Source organism: Boleophthalmus pectinirostris, unplaced genomic scaffold, assembly GCF_026225935.1.
Source record: "Boleophthalmus pectinirostris isolate CB_2022bp ecotype Guang Dong unplaced genomic scaffold, ASM2622593v1 HiC_scaffold_1, whole genome shotgun sequence".
NCBI classification, from domain to species: Eukaryota; Metazoa; Chordata; class Actinopteri; order Gobiiformes; family Gobiidae; genus Boleophthalmus; species Boleophthalmus pectinirostris.
In genome coordinates, this window is record NW_026570970.1 from 14989655 (window position 1) to 15013283 (window position 23629).

General features: G+C 38.9%; 3 protein-coding genes across 3 annotated transcripts; 1 reads left to right on the plus strand and 2 right to left on the minus strand.

Annotated features, from left to right (window-relative positions):
* Window positions 1-270: 270 nt before the first annotated feature.
* Window positions 271-4023, minus strand: tmem169b (transmembrane protein 169b). The gene is given in 4 exon segments (XM_020931938.2): window positions 271-1395; window positions 1397-1545; window positions 2243-2644; window positions 3170-4023. Coding segments are annotated over 3 exon segments (906 nt in total). The 5' UTR covers window positions 2517-2644; window positions 3170-4023; the 3' UTR covers window positions 271-912.
* Window positions 3561-9089, plus strand: LOC129407417 (eukaryotic translation initiation factor 5B). Its single transcript, XM_055148327.1, has 13 exons — window positions 3561-3678; window positions 3760-3816; window positions 3891-4017; window positions 4111-4200; window positions 4308-4544; window positions 4775-4844; window positions 4920-5010; window positions 5079-5149; window positions 7537-7736; window positions 8121-8238; window positions 8746-8787; window positions 8858-8885; window positions 8962-9089. Exons 1-13 carry the CDS (start codon window positions 3627-3629, stop codon window positions 9087-9089), a joined length of 1311 nt encoding a protein of 436 aa, XP_055004302.1. The 5' UTR covers window positions 3561-3626.
* On the minus strand, window positions 9065-23511 carry pfkla (phosphofructokinase, liver a). Its single transcript, XM_020931783.2, has 22 exons — window positions 23223-23511; window positions 22069-22142; window positions 21905-21982; window positions 18897-19086; window positions 18175-18340; window positions 17970-18014; window positions 17775-17883; window positions 17564-17656; window positions 17394-17486; window positions 17164-17289; window positions 17026-17090; window positions 16890-16953; window positions 16658-16804; window positions 16504-16574; window positions 15605-15692; window positions 15361-15513; window positions 14625-14789; window positions 13968-14029; window positions 13757-13868; window positions 11631-11730; window positions 11448-11553; window positions 9065-9808 (listed from the first exon to the last, which is right to left on the minus strand). The coding sequence occupies exons 1-22, from the start codon at window positions 23314-23316 to the stop codon at window positions 9661-9663; spliced, it is 2349 nt and encodes a 782-aa protein (XP_020787442.1). The 5' UTR covers window positions 23317-23511; the 3' UTR covers window positions 9065-9660.
* Between the last annotated feature and the right edge of the window lie 118 nt (window positions 23512-23629).

Sequence of the window (23629 nt, forward strand, 5' to 3'; positions counted from 1 at the left end):
CATAAGTAGGGCAAACCGCTGTCGCCCTCCAGTGGCCACTTCTCACTTTTTATGTAATGCGCTAGAATCATGCCATTTTTATACTGACAAAAAATAAAAACAAACTTTAAAAAAATAATGTTGACAAATTGTTGCAATAAATAGCCATTTTATTAGTGTATTTAGTGATTTAACCTGTAACATGAGATATGAAACATAACTTATACCAAATAATAATAAATAAGGTGAAATCCATTTATCTGTATTTAAATGAAGTGAAAAGTGCATGTATTCAATATAAAATAAATTAAAAACACAGGTATGGACTAAAATCATTATTATCGTTGAGATTTGCACAACAATCATATTAAATAATGGTCTTCTTTTTAATGTAATGATACAAAATTGTTTTCAGTGACATTGCAAAGTATAGTTCAAATATTTACAGGGAAAGTGAGTTTTTAACATGCTTTAGTTGAATGGAGAGAAAGATGTCAGATGTACAACACTTGTAAAATTAGGCACCAAGGTTATGCTTCAAGGTTGCTGATGTTTTTTTCGTTTTTTGTTTTCTTTTGTTTTTTCAGTTCACTTTGACAGAAATGTGAAAAGTTAGTTTAGATTACCTGATGGGGGAAATGCAGGAAGGTAGTATAGGTTAGTTCAACTACTCCATAAGAATCAGGTATAGATACATAGTTTACAATATTTATAGAAAGCAGACAGTGTATTAAATCGATAAAAACTAGTTTGTAGGAAGTTTGAAGTAAGTGACATGATTGAGATTCAGTAATTTTTGTAGGATTTCAACTGTAACGTTATCTTGTCATAGTTTTAAAATTGACTTTCAGGTGAAATCATCAAAAAGATTAATAATATAAATTAGTCTTGTAACACTATTTACTTTTCCACTGAACCCAACCTGAGCTTATTTTACACTGATGAGGTCTGGGCAAATTCGCTTGGGGCTTTGCTTTGCAGCGTGCCTGAGACAGTGTCTGAATCCAGCAGCTCCACAATACTGTACGGGGAGCAGTCCTCTAGTCCAAGCTTCCCACACGCCCAACCACAGAAACCCTTCTCCAGGTCCCGTACATCCTGCCACCACTCGCTGAACGCCCACGAAACCTGCACCACGGCCGAGTACAGCGCCAGGGACAGTGCCAGGGGCATGATCAGCATAGGGTAGAAAATTATGAGAAAGGGGCATATGGTGATCTTATGCCAAAACGTCCGCTCTTCATTATACACCAGAAAGACATTGTACCAGGTGAGAGTGCCATAGTAGAAAGAGGTTATGAAGGACAGCACGAAAATAACAGGGAAGCAGGAAATACTCCAAAGAACCACATGGGGTCCAGAACACAGTCCCAAACTGCAGTTGCGTTTTAGACCATCTCCAGCCTCGCACTCGGCATCCAGGCTCTTTAGACTTGGCCAGGTCACGGAGCTCCTTTTCAGTCAGTGTTAAATGAATATCTACCACCTGACCCTTCTTCTTGCCCCGAGTGATGGTGCCGGTCAGGGTCACGTAGCGGCTGTCGGGAGGAAGAGACCAACTGTCCCCTGTAACACCAGAATGTAAAAGTTAAAAGTGTTGAAATGTGTTTAGTGGCTAACGGGCTGCATATGGCTGCTTTAAGTGGATGCTCAGCTACATGACTGAGGGCTGGAGTGGATTATAAAGTAGAACCACCATAACAACAGCTGGTTCATTTACATCCTCACTATAGTAGATAATTACAGTAGCTGGGCCTGAGTGATTAAAAAAAAAAATGTAATCATCATTTAAAGTCGAGCACAATTTTAAAACAAATTCAAATTGCTTTTGATATTATTTTCCTTCAAATAAACAATACAGATTTTTCATTAGTACCTGAATTCAGAATTCTGCTTCAAACCACACAGTTTTACATGGAGGCAGCAGATCGATTAGTTTAGAAATAACTGGAGCTCAACATTAGAGTAAATGCATTGTAAGGAAAATTATGCTCAAATAAATTCAGAAATAAATATATTTCAATCGCACAGCTTTAATTGTAGCCAACAAAGTCCAAAAAGGAACAGAAGATACAGTATTTTAAAATGTAGTTCTACAAGCAGCAACATTACATGTTAATTCAAGAGAGATAAGCCTTGCTTTTACACCATGTGATATCATGAAGTAGGAATATTTTTGGTGCTCAAAATGCCCTTACACAGGTTGCAACTTTGAAAACACCCATTACTGTTTTTTGCCCACACATCTCGTACAGGCCCTTACCTTCATTAGTTGGGGTACACAGGAACTTGGCCCCCTCCTCAGAGCTTCTCTCAGGGGCCTCTTCGCCAGTCTGGTCCTCCTCTGATGCCCTCTCGATCTCTGAACGGTACACGATGATGGACTCGGGTCTTGGCTCTCTCTTTTTCCTCCTCTTCCTCCTCACTGAAGGGCCAGTTTCTGCATTGTCAGTTTGGCTGCCTGACATGTCCGACCTCAGGGAGATCAGCTGGGGGCTGCCCTCCCCCTCTGTGCGGGATGCTTCCACTTGAGCCATGTTCAGACCTGCTCAGATGAAATCTCTACAACCCCAGGTTTGTTATAAAAGGCTCAGCTCTAAAGTGAGTCGTGTGATGTTGCCATGTCTCTTGCAGCCCTGTGCTCTAAAATATGCATGGGAAATGGCTACAGGGAGGGGGGGAAAGAGAGAGGGGAAATACCATCAGTAAAAAATAAAATCAACAGCAGATTAATCCTACATGCATGGCCTAGATTCAGTTTGTTTTTACTGATGCAAATGTCATGTGTCATAGACCTATATAACGCGTTCTTACATTGTAGTTAGCCTAAAGCTAGGAGTGAATGGATTAAACATAAACATGCACAATGTGCCGTTTGTTTCAAAGACAGGATGTGCTCTGCTGATGGATCTGCATGACAGCACTAATTGGTGCTCCATATTTTCCTTCTGCAAAGTGAAAAGACCAGGAGTGGTTTTATTGTATAGACTATAATACTGCCAAAAACAACATGCGACAATGTCTCAAAAAAGACATAAGCTAGCCTAATGGAGGAAGAGAGAGAATGGACAAAGCAGCCCGTCTCACAGCTGATCTCCTCCCATAGAAATCCCACCCATGTCCGCTCTTTTGTCTGCAGTCAGCGAAAGGGGCTGAAACACGGCGATACTTGGTCTGAAAACAGTCTTACCTTTTGCAAAATAAGATGTCAGAAAGCGTCGGCATGGATTTCTAATTCAATAGAAGATTTGATGTGTCTCGCACACTGATCTGACGGCACCATCACAGTGCTGTTGTGGTCGCTACGTACGCACAGATGCGCAGCTGCGCAGATTGTTTTATGAATAGGCCAATGGCCGCCCAATAATCCATATGTTTTACGCACAACAGCGCCAAACCAAACTGCAGCACAGTGTACAGTCTATGGTAAGACACATAATATGTTTCTATTAATATTCATTTAATATTTCTTTGTATTTATATGCATACGCTGTCTGTTTGTTTTACATTTTAATATGTTCATTTATTTAAATGTTTGCACTAATATAAAACACGGGGTAAATTAACAGCTCCACATTGTAGTTTACAGTAACGGTCCGACTGCACGTAACCGCTAACAGCTTCAGAGCTAGCTCTGTTTGAGAAACATGTCTGACGAAGACTTACTTACAAATATTAACCACCTACTTTTTCAGTGTGGTAAGTAAATTAATTTCCTAATGACCTTAATAAACATAACTTGGTTCCAATTTTTCAGTTTTTTTAAAAATGCATTTTTAGCCCTTCAAACAAGAGACCTTTCTCAAAAGAAAAATGAAATCAGTCAACAGATTAAAGGTATTACACTTGATACCATTAATCCTTCAGGATGAATATGTGTTTAAACTACATAATCTTGTGCATATGAGCAGTTTACAAAGATGATATCGCTGAGGGAAAGTCTAAAATCGAAACAACTAAGGCAAATATCAAGACCTTAGAGGAAGATATCAAGGTAAAACAGAACACTCTGACACAGAACAAAGAAGTCCTCAAAAGGTAAAGTGTGACTTATATCATCAAACCACTCAAATCTACAGTAGAATGGGATTATATTGTATTGTAATTAATTCACTATGTCCTTTTCAACAGTATGAAAGCTGCCAACAGCCTGGTCATGCATTATGAGCAGACTCTGAAGGCTGAGCTGGAGAGCAGGAAAGCCAGCTACAACCGAGACAGGTGGGCCTTACCATGGACTGAATAAATATTTATACATATACAGTCTATGGGCTGTACCTTTGATATAGCATCACTGACACATATTTGAACTGGTTTTATTTAAAAAGGGAAGAGTATGAAAAGAGGATTGCAAGCTACAGATCTTCCTTCCAGTCATATAAAGAATATTATTACAGCAGTCCTCTTGCCCAAAAGCTCCTGGGATTACAGGATGAAAACCGAGAGACTGAGGCAAAGATTAAAAACTATGATGATTTAATAACATTAAAGCAAGAGGAACTGAACAACCTCAGACGTCCAGCTCCAGTGATCGAAACTACTTCCCCAGATGAACCACCAGTAAGGTACTTTTTCAGCCTTTTATTTAACAGTTATTTCAATGTCTTCCTCATAATTTAGATGGAGACAAACTTTATTGATCCACAAGGGAAATTATTTGGACACAGTAGCTCACACATCATAATATATTATAATAACAAAGAGCAAAAAGTCAAATGGCAAAAATAAGCAGCAAAAATAACAAGAGACTGGCATCATAATATAAATGTAATAATTTGTAATAATGTGATTCCAGTGAGCAACTTGAAAATGAGCCAGAAAAACATCCAGTAGAGGACAGTAGCCCCTCTTTACACAAGACAAAGGTATTGAAAAGTTAAACAGGGCTCAACAGGTGTCAAAAATGCCAACAAATTTAAAGTAAGGACATATTATTCCAGGAAGATCCTATTTTGTCTGAAGAAGATGTTGAAGAAGCACAGACAGAACTCACAGAAGAGACTGAGGTCAGAGACTCTCAGCAGATGGAAGGCAAGTGCAGGATTTATCTACCCAGCTGTATTGACTGTTGCCCTAATGCTGGCTTTGTCTTTAATTAGAACAACATCAAGAAGAGACAGACACTGGAGAGAAGGACCAGGAAGAGACAGGGCAACAGGATGCATTGCTGGTACTTTTTGTCATATTAAACTTTTCATTTATTAGAACCATAGACTCTATAAAGAAGTGGCCCATTCGTCTCCAGTCAAATGAAGCTCATGATAATAGCAGCATAGGAGTGAATTTGGAGCCTGTTCCATATTAGGAATAGGAATTTATTTACGGACAACATAGCAAAATAAAAATACCAGAATCATGTGGGAAAGGCAAGGCAAGCTTATTGTATAGCACAATTTGTACACAAAGAAATTCAGAGTGCTTTACAGAATAAGAAATACATTAAAATCACAATACAAGCAAATCAAAACATAAATAATCATCATAAAATTAAAGAGAGAGAGAAACATTAAATGAGAGAGGAGAGTGTGGAATGAGAAATTAAAACCTTTCAATCGTATGTAGCTAAACAGAACTGTTTTGAACCTGGATTAAACAGTGTCAAAGTAGAGGCCTCTCTCACCTCCGAGTGCGAGATGGTTCATATGGCACTAAATGTCACAGATGTACTTTGGTGTTAGGCCATGGAGAGACTTGTGCACAAGCAGAGCCGCTTTAAAGTCTATTCTCTGAGCCACAGGAGCCAGTGTAGAGACCTGAGCACAGGACTTATGTGCTCATACTTCCTGGTTCGAGTCAGGACCCGAGCTGCAGCGTTCTGGATGTACTGGAGCGTTTCACAGCTCATTTAGAGAGGCCAGAGGGCAGGTCGTTACAGTAGTCTAACCTACTGGAGAGAAATGCATGGATAAGTCTCTCCAAGTCTGTTTTAGACAGTAAACCTTTGAATTCTGCTATGTTTTTAGATGGTAAAAAGCTGCCGATATTATTGATTTGATGTGGCTGTTAAAGTTCAAGTCCGAGTCCATTATTACCTCGAGATTTCTAGCCTGATTTGAGGGTTTAAGAGAGAGAGACTGGAGATGACTGCTGATACTGTCTCTTTGTTTCTGTGGGCTAAAAACTACGATTTCTGTCTTGTCTGAGTTTAGCTGGAGAAAGTTGTTTTGTATCCACACGCTCATCTCTTGGATGCAGTGGCAGAGTGAGTCCACTGGTCCATACTCTCCTGCTGCCAGTGAGACGTAGAATTGAGTGTCGTCTGCAGAGTTGTAGTAGGACACATTATTGCTGCATACTAACTAGCCTAATGGTAGCATGTAGAGATTGAACAAAAGGGGGCACAGGATTGACCCCTGGGGCATGTGATCTGAGACACAGTTTCCAATTTCAACAAAATACTTCTGTCTTCTAGATAGAACTTGAACCAGTTTAGTGCAATACCAGAAATCCCCACCCAGTCCTCTAGTCTCTGTAACAGGATCCCATGATTGACAGTGTCAAAAGCAGCACTCAGATCTAACAGGATCTAGCAGTCTCAGTGCTGTAGTGGGCTCTAAAACCTGACTGGAAATAATCAAAGGAGTTGTTCATCTTTTTCAAGGACTTTGCCAAAAAAATGTCAGTTTTGAGATAGGTCAGAAATTGTTCAGTACTGTGGCATCAAGACTGCTCTTCTTTAGGAGAGGCTTAATGACTGCAGTGTTCAACGCTCTTGGGAATGTTCCTAATTGAAGTGACTTGTTAACTATGTGAGCGAGTGGTAAAAATGTTGAGGACGGACTTCCAGTGGGTAACACGTCAAGGCAACATGTGGAGGAACTCAGACTGGTGGCAATCTCTAAGACAGTTTTGGCAGTTACAGGTGCAAAGTGCCTCAGCTCTAAGTGTCTCTGTGGCTGCATGCTTGTTATTTACTTGGTGGAACTGATGGCATTTTTGATGACCTGAACCTTGTCATTAAAGAATACTGCAAACTCAATGCATTTAGATGTGGAAATTAGTTGTAATGGCAGTGGAGCTGGAGGGTTTGTCAATCTGTTCACTGTTGCAAACAGGACACGAGTGTTGTTACTGCAGTTTCCAATAATGTCTGAAAAGTACCTCTCTCTTGAGCTACACAGACTGTGGTTTGTGTGCATTTTTCCTCTGTAAAATAATGAACCTGGAAGTTTGACTTGTACCATTTCCGTTCGGCCCTCCAGCACTCCCACACTGTAGCACGGGTTAATACAAACATTTTAAGATGAAAATGACAAGGCTCTGCAGTAATTACAGAGAGAGGGGTGACAATTTATCAATGTAAAGGCAATTGGATATAGAGTCAGTGGAGGCAGAAACATTTCCTATTTGCAACACAGCGGTTAGTGGGTCAGCTATGTCCATTTATACAGTCTATGGTTAGAACACTTGTTATTTGGTACCTCATAAAGTTTTTTTTTTTTTTTCTCGTGTCTGTTCACTTTCAAAACCCTCATTTCATGTCAACATTTAGTTTGCTATGCATTTTCCTAGTGACCAATCTCCTAACTTTTTCATTTTCACTCCTATACTGCATAGGAACAACAATTCACTGTGTTGGAAATTGAGCAGGTGATGGAGGTAGAGATGGATGAGGGTCCAGGAGAAAACCAAACTGCAAACCACAAAGCAGATGAAGCTCTCACCTCTTTGAGTCAAACCTCGTCACAAGGAACAGTCAAGCACGACTCCCCAGCAAGAAATAAACCTGGCCTTGCAACTCCAACATTCCCATTTACGTAAGGTTTCAAAATCATTTTGGCAAAAGCACATTTCATTTAAAGGTGCACTATTGTAACTTTTTGGTTGTGGGGTCCATCACCTGCTTGTTTACCCGGAATGTTCCACAGTATGACATTAAACAGCTCTGCCTTACATTTATTAAATTACAAGCAGTTTTAAAGCTCAAAAATACCTAGAAAAAATGAGCAGGGTTGCCTACAGACCTGACCTGCAACTGGTTTGACCTCTATGAAGATATACAGGTTTAATGCCATTCTGCAAATCATTCCACACAAAGTAATAACATCTCCTTGGGGAAAAGCTTTTGGTGGACCGTCCACCAGAAAAGTTACACAATGCCACTTTAAACAGAAGTTTTCCATGTTTCTTGTATTTGAAAGTTTTAGCCCTGGCAGATGTCAGCAGATCTCTGACTCAAGCAAATCTCCTGCTTTCCCCTTTAATCTACACTCTGAGCCGAGCACCCCAGACTTTTTTGGCTTTGGAGCACAGGACGAGGTGAGCCAAAAGGAGAAGCATTACAGTATTTTGTGTTCATTTTTAAATACTTTAAACAGCCCATATTAAACAATTTTCTGATTTATGTTATAATAATAATAATAATAATAATAATAATAATAATAATAATAATAATAATAATGCATCAGTTTAATTTAGCTCTTTTCTGGACATTCAAAGATGCTTATAGTTAATGAGATTATAAATAATGATAGAAAATGTGCTAAATAATGTTGTTTTCTCGTCACAAACATACCTGGAGTTGTGTTTTGTTTCATTCGCACATGTTTAACACACAAAGTTTCATGACATCACAAGGTGGAACAAAGCGTTATAAGCTTTGGAGATGTAAACAGAGTAATAAATGCTTACTCAAACATGTGTGAAGGAAACAATAAAAAACAAAACACAATTACAGGTATGTTTTGATGAGGTAATATTATAACATGGCTAAAGCTCAGAGTCAGTTTTGCATAATATAGGACCTTTAAAGAATTATTTTTGCAGGACCCTACGTTACCTTTTACAAGCTCCTTTTTTGAAGAGAAGGTATGTCCTACCTTTAAGGTTTTACATTACACAATTACACAAATGTCACTGTCTTTTTTTCTCTTCACAGAAAACCACAGACTCTAAAACCTCCATGGGTAAAACACTGACCAAAACTATTTTATATTGAATTATTATGCCACTTCCAACACAAATCCTTGCATTGTTTTGTAGAGTTCCTGTTTAATCAGCCAGAGCCAAGTGAAGAGTTTCAGTTTTCCTTCAATACTAAGAGCCCTGAGAAAGAAAGCAGCAGCAAAGATAAAGCCCAGAGTGATTTTCCATTCTCATTCAACTTTTAATTGAGGAAAATGTTAAAGACAGCAGTTCCAGCAGTTACATCATTTTACTTGTTTGTTGAAATTGAAAAGGGTTCAGTGGTTCATTTCAGTTTATGTTGAAAAATACTTAAGTAGCTCACAAAACAGTTCATATGAAGACAATAAAAAAGACAATTAAAACGGTCAGTTACATTTGTTTAGAATACTGTTATAGCAAATACAGTACAATGGTGTGTTTGTTTATAGTTTGGTTTGTTTGTGTAAAGCTTGGTTATTGGACATTTTAAACTTGTTTGATTTTCTTTTATAGTAGTTGACAAATAAATGCATGCCAATATATAAAAAAAAACTTGTAGACTCACAATACTAAAGGTAATAACACCAGAATAACCCACATCAGAACTACATTAATTCCTCTGAAAATCTAAATTTCAGTAGTAAAGGCTCTTTTAAAAATTGTACATTAACAGTCTGTTTGGTAATATTTGCCCTTTATTTACATTCATTTTAGCTAACTGCTGTGACAGGAAGGATAGATAAGGGTAAAGGTGCTATTAGTATTTACACACAGTTTGTATGTAGTAGATGTTGCCTAATAACCAGCGTCAACACTGAGTGAGCGCTTTGTCAGGTGTTTAAGGGATCCAGGAACATACTCACTGAAGCTGGTTTGATATTTGGCCAACATTTTCAGCAATGGTCTCATATGAAACCACCACTGGTCCTTTGGCACTCGATGTCTGCAAAACAAATACAAAACTAATTAATTAATAAAACATTTGAGCAGTAACTTCTGGTGGAGTGTGTTTCAAATGCTTTTTTTTTTTTTAAACATACTATTAAGTTTTCAACATTCTAACACAACACACAAAACAAAGAGCAGTCTGAGCACGTGTTTGAGTTTTTCTCATTACATACATATTACCCAATTAAGCAAGACACACCAACCCGGTCAAACAGGCAAACCAACCGCCCGCCACAACACTGAGCCTGTACCTCTCTGTATAATGATACTGAGCTCACCGGGCAAGTAATCAAGCAGAGGCTTCCACAACTCCACAAAGAAATCATCATTACCTTTCAATTTTGCGCTGACTCTTTCCATGGGTAAGACTCTAAAAATGTCTTTATACCACTGGGTGACAGTTGGTGGCTTCTCTTGAATCCAGTTAAAAAGCACACACTTACGTGCCAGAAATAGTAATTTAGCCACTAATTTAATTTACTTTTGTCTGACACTTTAATGATGGCAGCCCCAGCAGAAACCAACCCAGATCCTTCAAATGCTTTTCTTTATGGAGATGTTATTGCTTTGTCTGGAATGTTTCACAGTATGGCATTAAACAGCTCTACCTTACTTTTATTCAATTACAGGTGGTTTTAAAGCTCAAAAATACCTAGAAAAACAGGTATTCTGACTGTGAGAGAGGTCATCTCTCCACAGAGCTGCCCTGTAACTTGATCTGGTTTGGTGTCCATGCAGATAGAAAGGTTTAATACCATACTGTGAAACATTCCAGACAAAGCAAAAACATTTGATGGACCCTCCACCAGAAAAGTCACACAATGCACCTTTAATTGATCATTTGCACCTTCTCTTAGGGTGTGAAACTGAAAGCACTGCTCTCTTAGAAGCTATGTTACTAAGATTATACATAATCTGATCTTTATTTTAACACAGTCTGACCAGAAAGAACTGACTATAACAGGAAAGATGATTTGTGTGTTTTAACAAGTCTCTCACAACGCCAGCTAGCATTAGCCAACAGTTTTCTCAGTTTGTCACTCTTGCCTTTTTGTTGAAACTCAAACACCTAAACAGGATGATGAACACTCATGATCTTATTTACCTGAAAATATGCTGTTTAAATCCCTTTTCTTGAGCTTTTTAGACCATCTTAAAACTTGTATGTAGACCACCCCCCCAGCATGATGTCATTGTAAAGTTAGGGTGACCAGATCTTCAAATTCAAAAAGTGGGACGCCCCCAGTTTGGTGTGGTGGGTAATAATACATTTGTGAAACGAATGCACAATTAAGGAAAATTGTTATGCACTCGGCCCGTTCATGACTTATTCACAACTAACGTGGGTTAGTACAGTCATATTTTCTTTGTGTTTTGGTCATTTTTAAGCAGATTTTCTGTATTTCACCTAAACAAAAGACAATTTATGCCTCTCTTTACTGTAGGCAGGTGTCAAATTGGTCAAAAATAGGGACACCTGGGACATTTCTTGAATAAAACTGTGACAAATTAATGGTTTTGGATAAATCCACTGGGGCAGGGGACACAGGGCTCAAAACTGCAACGGTAAATAGGGACATCTGGTCACCCTTATGCAAAGTTTCAATACACGATATAGGTTTTTAACAACTTACTGAAAATCTGTTATCTCCTTCAGTTCAGCAACAGGGATGAATGACACAACTTTTCTGTTCAGTCCAAGCACACATACACTGTTTGGTGCGTTGGCAAAAACACGCCCTAATTAAGGAAACAGGAAAAAACGGTCAATTCAGTCGATGTTCCATAAAATGTGGATAGATGCGAGCTACACTTACCTTGCCGGTAATTTTCAGCCATTTGCTGTGAAAGCCACTGCACAGCCTTTACTCCCAACTTGGTCCCAAAGTTTCGGTCAAAGGGAGAAGGTGCACCTCCCTAAATCAGAGATAATATAGTAAAAATAGAGTACGGTATGTATTTTTGTGTGTGTGTGTGTTTTTAAATTAATCCTATATTGCACAAAACTGACTCCAGTGAGCTCCAACCCCTTCCAAGTAGCTCGCCAAGGGATTTCTGAATTATACGTGTTGTGCTAATAACTACAATTTGATTAATTAAATGCCTGTTAGTATTGGAAATGTATCATTTTTATGCCTAACTTTGTGCACTAATAAATAGATAATGGTTTATAGACATTTAACGGTACCCCATTTAAGACTTGCCCTCTTTCTTACATCGACTCTTGCCACCGCTAAATCTGGTAGCTCTGTGGCATTTTTGTTTTGTAAAGGTAGCTCACTGGAGAAAAAAGGTTGGAGACCCCTGCTCTAGGTGAATGTTTATGGAGTTTAAAAACACAGTGGAGCACTTCCTGTATTACCAAATGACATCACAAAGAGCAACAGAGTGTTTTCAGTTTGAGAGAAAAACGAAATATGCAGAGTTTGTGTGTTAAATGTGTGAATGAAACAAAACACAACTTTTCATGTGGAATCATTATAGCATAGATCAGAAAATTCTGTATATAGGCCTTTTATTATTGTAACCCAGGTTCTAAAAACGTGCCTAACTGCGTCGAATAAAATATTTATTTATTATTTCTACCTGTACGTAAACCACGTAAAGTCACGTGCCACTACGCACACACGGCGTGCGATCATCCAATCAAATTTCTCGCAGCGCCCGATACAAGCCTCCTGTGCCTGCTCTGCCTCATTCAGGAGTTGGGGAGAGGAGCCGCAGGACTGCAGTACAGGTTAGCCTCACAAATTAAACTTTTACTCGTCTTTGATGTATCCGCTCTAAACTAAAATTGTAACTTACGTTTTAGAGGTCTCATATCACCGCAGAAGACGTGTTCTAGCCGCGCAACCATTTCACAGTGGGATTGGTTTGTCTGTCTTTACCGAGTTGTTAGCATTAGCAACTTATGCCGCTAGCATCTTGCACTTGTTTGTTTCACCTGCCGATTTTTCATTCAAATGTCATATGCAAATGTCGCCAATTGCAGGCCATTGTTCCACCCGATATTGCTTAACTGATGCATTTAAAAGTTATTTTTAAGACTATTTGATTTTCCATTCAAGTGCAATTTGTTAGTGTTTGTTGTGTTTATACTATCTATGAAACGCACTTTTATAGAGAAGATATTATTGAATGTGCACTCTGTAAATAATTGTGTATACACTGAGACTGAGATTTATTGATTAATTGATATATATATTTATTTATTTTATATATATTTATATATATATATATTTATTTTATATATATATATATATAATATATATAAAAATAAATATAGCTAATTGAATCATTCCATTACTTACGGTCCTGTCTGTTACCATACAGGCCAGGTGTGCCCCATTGGGTGCAAACCCCCCTTCGATGGCGAGCTAGAACAGCCCATGAACCTACGTGAACCATATCATCGTTACCATCACTACCATCATCCCTTCTGCGGTCTGGTAGGAGGCTATACAGCCAGTCGCTCCCCACCCTGTTTCTATTCACTACTCGCTCCTCCTACTGTTTTTGTGCTTAAGGACAATTCAAACCCTCGGTCAAAAATTCTGGACTCTCATACTCACTACTACCTTGTGGAAAGCGAGTTGGTGACGGTACTGCTATTGCAGTGTCGGAAAAAAACAAAAATCACTGGACTGTACTGTTAAACTCTTTTATATGGTTACACATTCATTTTAAGGAAATCTGTAAATGTACTGCAACATTACTGGTATCAAGCTTGATTATTAATCTGCAGAATTGTAAATATTGTTTTTTTTTGTTGTTAATACATGGCACCAGCCACTAAATCATAATTTCTGACTCAGTATTATTCTGTCACGCACCTCCCAGAGCCGATACCTTCTTCTTCTGATCTAGCCTACAATAATCTTTATTTCTTTTGGCAAGCATCATCATATATGCTACAATATCAAGAATTGTTTTAGAGTCAGACCTGTTGCAGATGTCCGAGCACATTCACTCTGCAGTCAAAGATGCCTTTTCCCTCCGCAGAGTAGAGTTTATGGATGAAGTCCGTAGTGTAGTGCTCATGGCAGTATTCATTCCTGTTGACCAAAACCAAAACATATCAAACACTGGAACTGCCTCTCACTGACTCTGTTCCCACTTTTGGTAAATGTAAAAAGCTTTGATATGATAATTACCGTAGCACTAATCCTCGCTGAATGTCCTTCTTCATCTTCTCGGCCAAATGCTCAACGTTGGTCTGAAAAATAAAAACATCTGAAATCAACTTTATTTTCAGAAGTATGCTGTCTTGACTTCAGAAGTGGAATGTAAGGAATTAAAACTAGTAAAGTACAGTTCTTAAGTATACATTTTAGGTATCTGTATGTTATTTCAGTAGATTTTAAAAATGATACTTTTTACTTTTACTTCACTACACTGGAGACCATGTAGCTGTACTTTCATCTACATTTTTGAACAGGACTGAAAAGTAAAAGTATTTTTTATTACTGTCTGAGACCTGCTGAAAAGGCTCAGAGATTTATTTTTAATTTATTCATATTTTGAGCAAACAAAATACACAAATAATAAAAACAGGTAGAAAAATATAATTGATTCATTTGTTTCTGTTGAAGAAAATTCAGCACGAACCTTTATTAAATGAATACATTTGAAGCTTTATTACATCTTAAAATCTGTGCAAAATACTTACTTATACTTTGTTTACTTGTTTTACTTACTTTTTACTCTACAAGCACTTTTGTAAAACAGGTATTTTAGTTCTTTTACTTAAGTACATTTTCTCATGTGATACTTTTACAAACTTTTTATTTCCAAAAGTATGTTGTCTTTACCTTAAGGTCATGGATGGTGAAGGGGTCCTCGTAGATGTAGACTGCGTCCGCCCCCACAGCCAGGCCAGTGGATGTTGCCAGATACCCACAGTATCCTCCCATAGTCTCCACCACAAACACACGCCTCTTAGTGCCAGACGCAGACTGCTTGATCATGTCACAACCCTGATCAGAAAAACAAGTGTTAAATTCCCCCTTAAACAGCTGAAGAGGATACCGATATGTAGAGCACCTAAATATTTTTTGTAAATTTCTTTTGGTAAGGTTTTGCCCAGATGCTTTAGTGAAGAGCTTGGTGTCTGATGGTCTAATACACTAGAAAATAAGTGAAATTGTAGGGCAGGAACAATCGCAGCACATACACTACCAGTCAAAAGTGTGGACACACATCTCATTTAGTGCTTATTTTTTTAATATGTTTACTACTTTCAATATTTTATATACATACTGAAGACATCAAATGTATGAGATAAGATGTGTGCAGCAAAGACAAAAACACTCAATAAGAGGATGTGTCCAAACTTTCTATATTGTTATACAGTAATCAGGAGCATGTTGATTTATTTAAAGCAAAACAAGCTGTGGAAATTTCTCTGTACCATTATCTATTTTATGAATTGCTGAATAAAAAATAAGTGCTAGCACCAACATTGGCCAATACTTCTCCATATAATCCCAGTAAGAAGATGGTGAGTTTTCTTTACATAACACATCAAAAGGCTGTGCTCTGTGTTACCGTCATGGCTGCGTTGACAGCTGTGTCTGCTCCCAAGCTGAAGTCTGTTCCAGGGACGTTGTTGCTGATGGTGGCTGGGATAACGCACATGGGGATACACAGCTCTTCAAAATGACGCCTGGCTTCATACAGCTCCAGGACACCGTGATAGCCCTGAAGGTCGGCATGGAAACAAGTGTTATAAAACTATCTATCATAATTCTGTATCATTTTATCCTCTAGTGAATGATTTTAATGGGTTTACCTCAAAGCCGCCGATTACAAGCAGTGCTGTAATATTGTACTTGTTGAGTGTGCTTACAATCTTATCCAGGATTTTGGACGGAAGGGATCTAAAGGAAAAGTAAGTATGCGTTTAGTGTAATATCACACACTGTCAGTTTACATTTAACCAGTGGTGGAAGAAGTACAAAAGTACAGTACTGGAGCCAAAAAAAAATCAAATAGATTTTTTCATGTGATACTTTTACTTAAATATGAAATTGTCTTTTAAAAAATGTACTTAAAGAGTAAAAAGCGGATTTTGAGGTTTTATAAAGCTTCTAATGTATTGATTTGATAAAGATTTGTGCTGAATTTTGTTCAATAGAAACAACTGAATTTATGTTTTTCCTAAATAAAAATGTATTTGTATATTTTTGTTTGCTCAAATTATAAACTTGATTAAAAAAAAAATTTAAAAACCTCAGCCTTTTCAGCAGGTCTCAAACAATCAAAATATACTATACTTTTCAGTCCTATCTACAAATGAAGTGGAGTAGAAAGTACAGATACCTGCTCTCAAATGTTGTGAAGTAAATGTAAAAAGTATCCTCTTTCAAAGGCATTTAAGTAAAGTACAGATACTTAAAATGTATACTTATGGACAGTACTTTACTACTAGTATATTGTTACGTTCCATCACTGCATTTAACATTACATTTCCTAGATAATAGATAAGACAAAATTTCTTTTAGACAAGACACACCAAGACGAGGTGCAACTCAGCTTAGTTAACACTTTTTTTTTTGTCTGAGCTCAATGTTGGAAAAATATCTTTGCAGATAATTTTCAAGGTCTTGTCCCAACCCTTGTAGATAACTTTCTCTTACCTAAACCTACAATTTAGCATTAGAATATAATCATAATTGTGTATATTCTCACCGTTTTGTCCCCAGTATGGAGCCTCCTTGACCAGTCCATCCTGCGACTGTGTGCCACATCATCTCAAACCCCTGTGAGTAAAATACATTTGTTGGTATTCACTTAAGAATACACTAAGAAGACAAGATTAAAAAGCATGAGTTCAAATACATACATCTCCATCAGCCAGTCCTTCAAAGCCATTATGAAAAGCATAGACTTTGTGCCCATGAGCAATGGCTAACCTGACTGCAGACCTCACAGCAGCGTTCATCCCTGGAGCCGGTGCCCCAATATTCACAATGCCTAGAGTGAACTCAGTCTGGAAATAAATGCCATTTAGATTAAGTTTAGTTTAGCCAAGTTTAAATTACAAATCAAATCTTCAAAAGAATCTGACTCCTGACCTTAACTTGGGCTGGTTTTTGGAATGCAAGAAGTTTATAGATGTTCCAGTTAGTTTCAAAGCTCCTGCAAGAAGAGTTTTTGTCCAGTGGATGTAGTTTTGAATTGTATTTTACATTTGTAATAAGTTTCCCTTACCCTCCACGCAGTTTGACAGCTTCATCAAACTTCTTCTCATTCATAGCTTGCTGAACAAGTTTAGTCTTTGAGAAGCAAAAGGTGGTTTAGCTGTGTTGATGACTATACTGTGCCTGTCTACAGAAAACAGCAGCTCACCATTTCCACACACTCCATAAGAGGCAACCTCACCGCGTGGTTGCCGGACAGGCCAATCACACAGGCTGGAGTGTCTGGGGTCGCCTCCATCAGAGCCACTACTGCCTCTACACCCAGTTTACTGCTCTGTGCAATGGAAAAGACACTTTTTCAGATTTAAAATATAAATAGTAGTAACCTATGCATGGAAAACGGGAGATAATCTTTCAAAATCCTGGTATTAAATTCACCAAAATTCTATCAAAGGCTGACGGAGTCCCCCCTCTCTGAACATGGCCCAGGACTGTCACTCTGGTGTCATAACCAAGCCTTTTAACCACCAACTAAAGCAGAATAAAATATGAGTGAACATAGAAACATATAGAAACAACATTTACAGGAGTATAAGGGATCATCTTACTTCTTTTATGTAGTTGGATGAAATTGGCTTTCCATTTCTGTCAATAGCACCTTCAGCAACGATTACGATGTTGAGTCTCGATCCACTGCGACTCTGTGGTTAAAAAGTTTAAAACATTAAAAACAAAACCTACTGAAGCATGCAATGTTGTTTACAGCAGTACAAAGCTCTCTCTACATATATATATATATGTCACAGAGCTGTAGCTCACTGCCTCTAGACGAGCACACATGCGGTCCTCCCATCCCTCTTTTGGGGGGACCTCAGGTATGAACAGCCAGTCTGCCCCAGCAGCCAGTGCTGACACTAAAGCCAGATACCTAATGTGGGACAAAAGTTAACTTCAAGTAAAAATTTTAATTTAATGTGTAATGTATCTAAAAGAAGCTGATAACAAGCAACTCACCCACAGTGACGTCCCATGACCTCCAGAACAAAGGTGCGCTGGTGACTACAACAGAAAGAGTCACTATTTGACTATGGCTTTAAGTAAACAATCAAAGATAAGGCAGGCAAAATTAAGGTTAGGTATTTACAATAGAGTCAAAGAATAAATGTCTTTATACCAATTACATGTTTGAGTTTAAAACATGATTTTAGCTGCTACTAACCTTTGAGCAGTAGTCATTATAGCATCAACAATCTCCATGATGCGGTGCAGTGCAGAGTCGGCTCCTATGGTCATGTCAGTGCCACAGAAGTCGTTGTCAATGGATCCCACCAACCCCACAATGTTGAGATGGCTATACTCTTTGGCCACTGTATCTGCAATTCTCCCTGGAGGCATCACACACACCAAAAATTAAATGTTCTCATGACTTCATTATAACAGTGACTCTAAGAGTCTATATTACACTATTTTATTATCTATGTTCTAATGTTGTTTCCTCATCAAGAACATACTTGGGAGTTTTGTTTTGTTTCATTCACACTTGTTTAACACACAGATCCTGCATATTTAGGCTGAGTTCTTCTCTCAAACAGGACACAGTTTCACCTTGTGATGTCATGTGGTAATACGAGTTCTCCATTGTGTTTTTAAACTCCATACACCTTCACTAGAATCATTTGGATAATTTCAACTTTGGAATCGGCAATCTTCTGAACAAAAGGTAAAAGGTAGCTGTTAATTTGAAAACTACCACTTCATGACATCACAAGGTGGAACAGAGCATTTTGGGCTTTGGGGTTGTAAACAGCCTAATAATGCAGGATTATTTATATGTGTGAATGAAACACGACACAACTTGGTTTGAGGAGGTAACAGCTTGACTTCTCAGTTCACAAAAGTCAATTTTGCAAAATACTGTATAGGACCTTTAAAACAATTTACCTTTCTCAACTAACTCCTGAAGCAAGCCATTCCACTCGCTACGGAAGATATTAGCGCCGGTAAGACTGCCATCCCCTCCACACACGCACAGGTTGGTGATGCCTCTTTTGACCAAGTTAAAAGCAGCAGCAAGTCTGCCCTCACGAGTGGTGAAGGCCTTACACCTGGCACTACCTATCACAGTTCCTCCCTGCATAGCACATAAATACATGTAAGTATCTTAAGCAGCACATACAGAATAGACAGCAGGACAGCTGACTGTGTTATCTACAAAATGAAAAGATTTTGGGGCACACCAAAATCTTTTTCTATTCTATGTTCACACGTCTGACAAGCTTTAAAATGAATGAACACATCAGATTTGATGAATATGAAAAAGAAGCATTAAATTTGCCACATAAATTTGATCTGCATGATGCAAAGTTACTGGATTATCTTGAACCATATTAATTGCCATTCCAACGTTATATTAGTTTCTTTTTATGCCTAAAAGAAACCAAAATTACTATTGCAAATGAAGACAAGATGAACGTCAACAAAGTAATATAATTTCTGTTAGAGGGCTGAGAGCTTAAAAAGGTCACATTTCATCCCACTCCCTTTTGAACATGGCAGTGGAAGTGTTCACACTTAGAAATATCGTATTTAAAGGTTGTATAGAGGATTTTCCAAGGAACGAGAAATCCAGCGACTGTTTGTCCTTTTTCAAATGTTGCGCATGCGTGAAACCACCCCCCCCTCCCCCACAGCTCCCTACGTAGAAACGCCTCCTTCCTCCTCCTCCTTATGCCAGAAACAGGTTGTTTACAGCCGGTGCACTGCACATGACTTGTAAACAACTAACTACAGTGTTGGTTAGGCAAGGTGGAGAAGTGAGGAGCGGGGGGAGGGGGTGCGCGGACATTTCGTGCGCGGACAAGAAGTGAGGAGCAGGGAGAAGAGCGGAGCGGGGAGCGAGGAGAGGAGAAAGGAGAGGGGAGCGGTGCACGGAGATTCCGTGCCCGGAGAAGTGAGGAGCAGGGGGAAGAGCGGAACGGGCAGCGGGGAGAGGAGCAGAGAGGGGTGCGCGGAGATTCCGTGAGAATGAACTAGCTACAATACGCAGCAGCAAGCGGACTCTTTCTTTGCCTTGAAAATTACGTTTTCAGACATAGGATATCGCATTCGTGTCCTGAAAAACGTTTGTCTAGCTCATGGAAATAAAGTACGTTTTCATAATAAGCAGAAGTGACCTGTCCAGGAGTAATTTGGCGACCATTGCGTCAGTCTTTAGACCCTGCGTCTGCTTCAGTCGCGCCATCGCTGGAATGAATCTACAAGAATCACCTTAGTTTAGAGGTAAGATCTTAAGACCGAGCCCAAGCGGTCGGGTCGGGTCTAAAATGTCAATCATTACTTCGGGTCGGGTCGGGCTCGGGCTTCAAATAAATATATGTTTATAAAATGTATGCTAAAATGATGTGTGGATACTAAACTAAGGAATACTTGTTATAAAAGAAATAATATGGATAAAACAGAGAAGTAATGTAATGTAATTGCTATTTAACTACTAAACAGGATCCGCAGAGCCAGAGCTCTGCGCACGTGAACGCCCCCTCTTAATTTAATAATCTTCCCCTCCGCAAGTCTGCATCTATTTTGACCTGGTATCCCCAATATGGAGGAGCAAGAAGTTAAACTAAAGGCAGGAGAACTGAAAAGACAAACACGCACCGGTAAGAGTGAGGTGTGGAAAAGCTTCAAATTGATTGTTGAAAATGCTACAGAAACTTGCGTTGGCTTCGCTGAATGTCGTCAATGTGGCGCTTTGCTTTCATACGAGAGCAAAAAGACTGGCACCTCGACGCTGAGCACTGCTCCTCCTCCCGAGTCCTCACAAATAAAATATGACATTTCGGGTTTGCTTCGGGCTCGGGCCTGCAAATCAAGTTAATTGGTCGGGCTCGGGCCGGCTCGGGTTTTAATACCCGCGGGCCGGGTCGGGTCGGGCTGGATTTTTTAGGCCCGATCTCACCTCTACCTTAGTTTGGCTTCGCTGCTTTTCCCCTTTTCTTCTTTCAGCGACCTCAAAAACTGACTTTCTTTTGCGGCTAACTGCTCCTGGATTCTTGACTGGCAGATATAGGTCAACAGCGTCTGTGCATCTTGCGTTTGTGGACTGCGTGACAGCCGTACGTAAACCACGTAATGGCAGCGCGCAGGCAAGTCAGTTACGCTAGAAACGTAGGGAGTTTGATTGACAGCCTGTCAGCTAACAGATAACGAGGCAATGTCGTTATCTATTGGCAAATGTTTAGCTGGCCCCACCACGTCCAGAGTTGATGAATTTTTATTCTCTTTTTTTTTGGTCATCATAATTACAAGGCTACTGCACCTCTATAATGCTATCATTGACAATTTGAAACAAAACAATCCTCCATAGAACCTTTAATGTTCTTGCATATTTTTTGTTTTGTTTTTTGTTTTATTTTCTACTTTTCACCTTGATAGTCAATATGTATTAAATATATATGTTAAAGATACATGTTCGAAATAAAATAAAAAAATAAAAAAATTTAATTTCAAAGCATGACAGCTTGCCATAGTGTTTTGTACATAGTGCAACATGCAGACAGCTATTGTGACAACTGTCTATGTACTGGTTGGTCAATAGCATTATCTCTATTTTTAAGGCTACATCTGCTTCACTAAATTAGGTATAAGGGAATTTTGTTTAGCTAATTGTCAACTGGTTAAGTCTGGATACAACAATATACCACAAGCTGTTTGCAGTTGGACAAACTAAGAAAAACAACACTTGTTTATAGTGACAACATGCAACATAAGCTGGTGTTAAACAATAGTTACAAGCTCAATTCCCCTTACCAGATAAATTCACTTTTAGACAAGAGGACAGATTGAAGTGAGACAGAAAAGAGTGTCATAACAGAATAAATGGACACAGATGACCAGTATATTCTGAAGAAGACATTATTTATGTTATGCTATGAGCAGCGAGGTGTACTCACTTGTTGGATGATGTTGGTCACACTGTGCCAATGAGCCAGTTTAATGTTATCCCCTCCATCCACCAGACCTTGGTACCCCTATGAACGTGTAACAGGTCTGTGTAAAGTCATAATAAGGCAGTTTACCCAACAAGAGCCATAAAGAAACGTGAAGCCAGACTCACCTCATGGATTAGATAGACCTTGGCCCCAACATAGATGCCCATTCTGGTGACGGCTCGCACTGCAGCATTCATTCCTTTTAACACCAGAACACATCATAAGTCAGGGAAATAAAGGTCCTGCATTACACAAAATTCACTCTTGTGAGCTTTAAGGGTTTGTCTGTTAAAGACTTGTGAATGAAACCAAACACAACTCTATGTATGTTTGTGATAAAGAAACACAGCATAATATGAGTCCTTTAATTTAAAGCTCGAGCGAATCAGTCATGTCTAATCGTCAATGATATGGTTGGGGTTTTGATCAAATCAGTCAGTCCTGCAAGTGGTTTGCAGCAGAGTTGACACTTGATTTAATTATCTTTTGTGTTAAATAAAACAGTTTAACAGTCTGTGTTGTTTTATGTTCATAAAGCCAATGCTAAAAGCCTTTTCATCTTGTTTTTGAAGACTAAATGAAGCCAAATGAAAATCGAAATTGATCAATATGAGGACAAAAATCTTTATTACTTTTTACGCATTTCACCCAGCTCTACTATAAAAACATAATACCACAAAGCCACTGTTGCAGTAAGATCCTCCACTGCTATATTATTGGTAAACAATTTGCAGTGCCTTTTGTTTTTGTTATTGGATTTGCTGTGTGGGGGTGGGGGATGTCATATGGGTGCAAGTGGTAGATAGTGTCACCTTAAACCTATTTCATAATATTGGGGGAATTGCCTCTGATATAGAAGTGAAACTGCCAGCTGCCGGTGAGATAGCAATTATTCAGCATAACGTAATAAAATTTCACTGATTAGGAAATGGGTAATTGCCTTATTCCGGTGCCTACGTGGTTTATTTATACCCTTTTCAGAATAAAAGAAAAAAAAACGTATGCAAAAAGTTCAGGACTGATTTTACCTGTAAAAAAAAAATCCCATTTCCATTTATTAAGCCTTATGTTATTATTATGTTATATAAATATATGCAATATTATGACATTTGAGTGTACTGTAGCGCCCCCACTGTGTGGAACACGCGTCATAAATCAGTGTTGAACAGATCGTACCGGAGCCAAAACCAGGAGCCAAACGCACACTTCAGATCCTGCTCTTTGTGTGTCAAAGTGCAGAGCTGACCTGCAGAGCTGACCTGCAGAATAAAAAACTCACCTTGTGCATCTCCGCCGCTGGTCAACACCGCCATGGCTCGCCCAGCCCCCGTCATCTTCAGCTTCTCCAGGTCTACTGAGTTCAGTCTCTTCATTGTTTCCAGATTATACTAAAACAATAACACATTCAATGCTTAATTACGAAAAATTAGGCAATAATTTGGTTTGTCCTAGGGGTGCTTCCTCGTTTGTAGCTTCTTGCACTGAACAGTAAGCCCCAGCAAGGACTTCCCCACGGCTCGGCTCCTCCCATAGACAGAAGGCAGGCTGGAGGAATAGTATGTTTTCTCACTCCACGCACCGTGTTCCACTACAGCGATCCACCAGCGTCAGGTCAGTGCGTAACGAGCGCGTCGGAGTTTGGACCTGCCCATCGGCCGTGCCCTGTTTTTTCAAACCCCTCTGTTG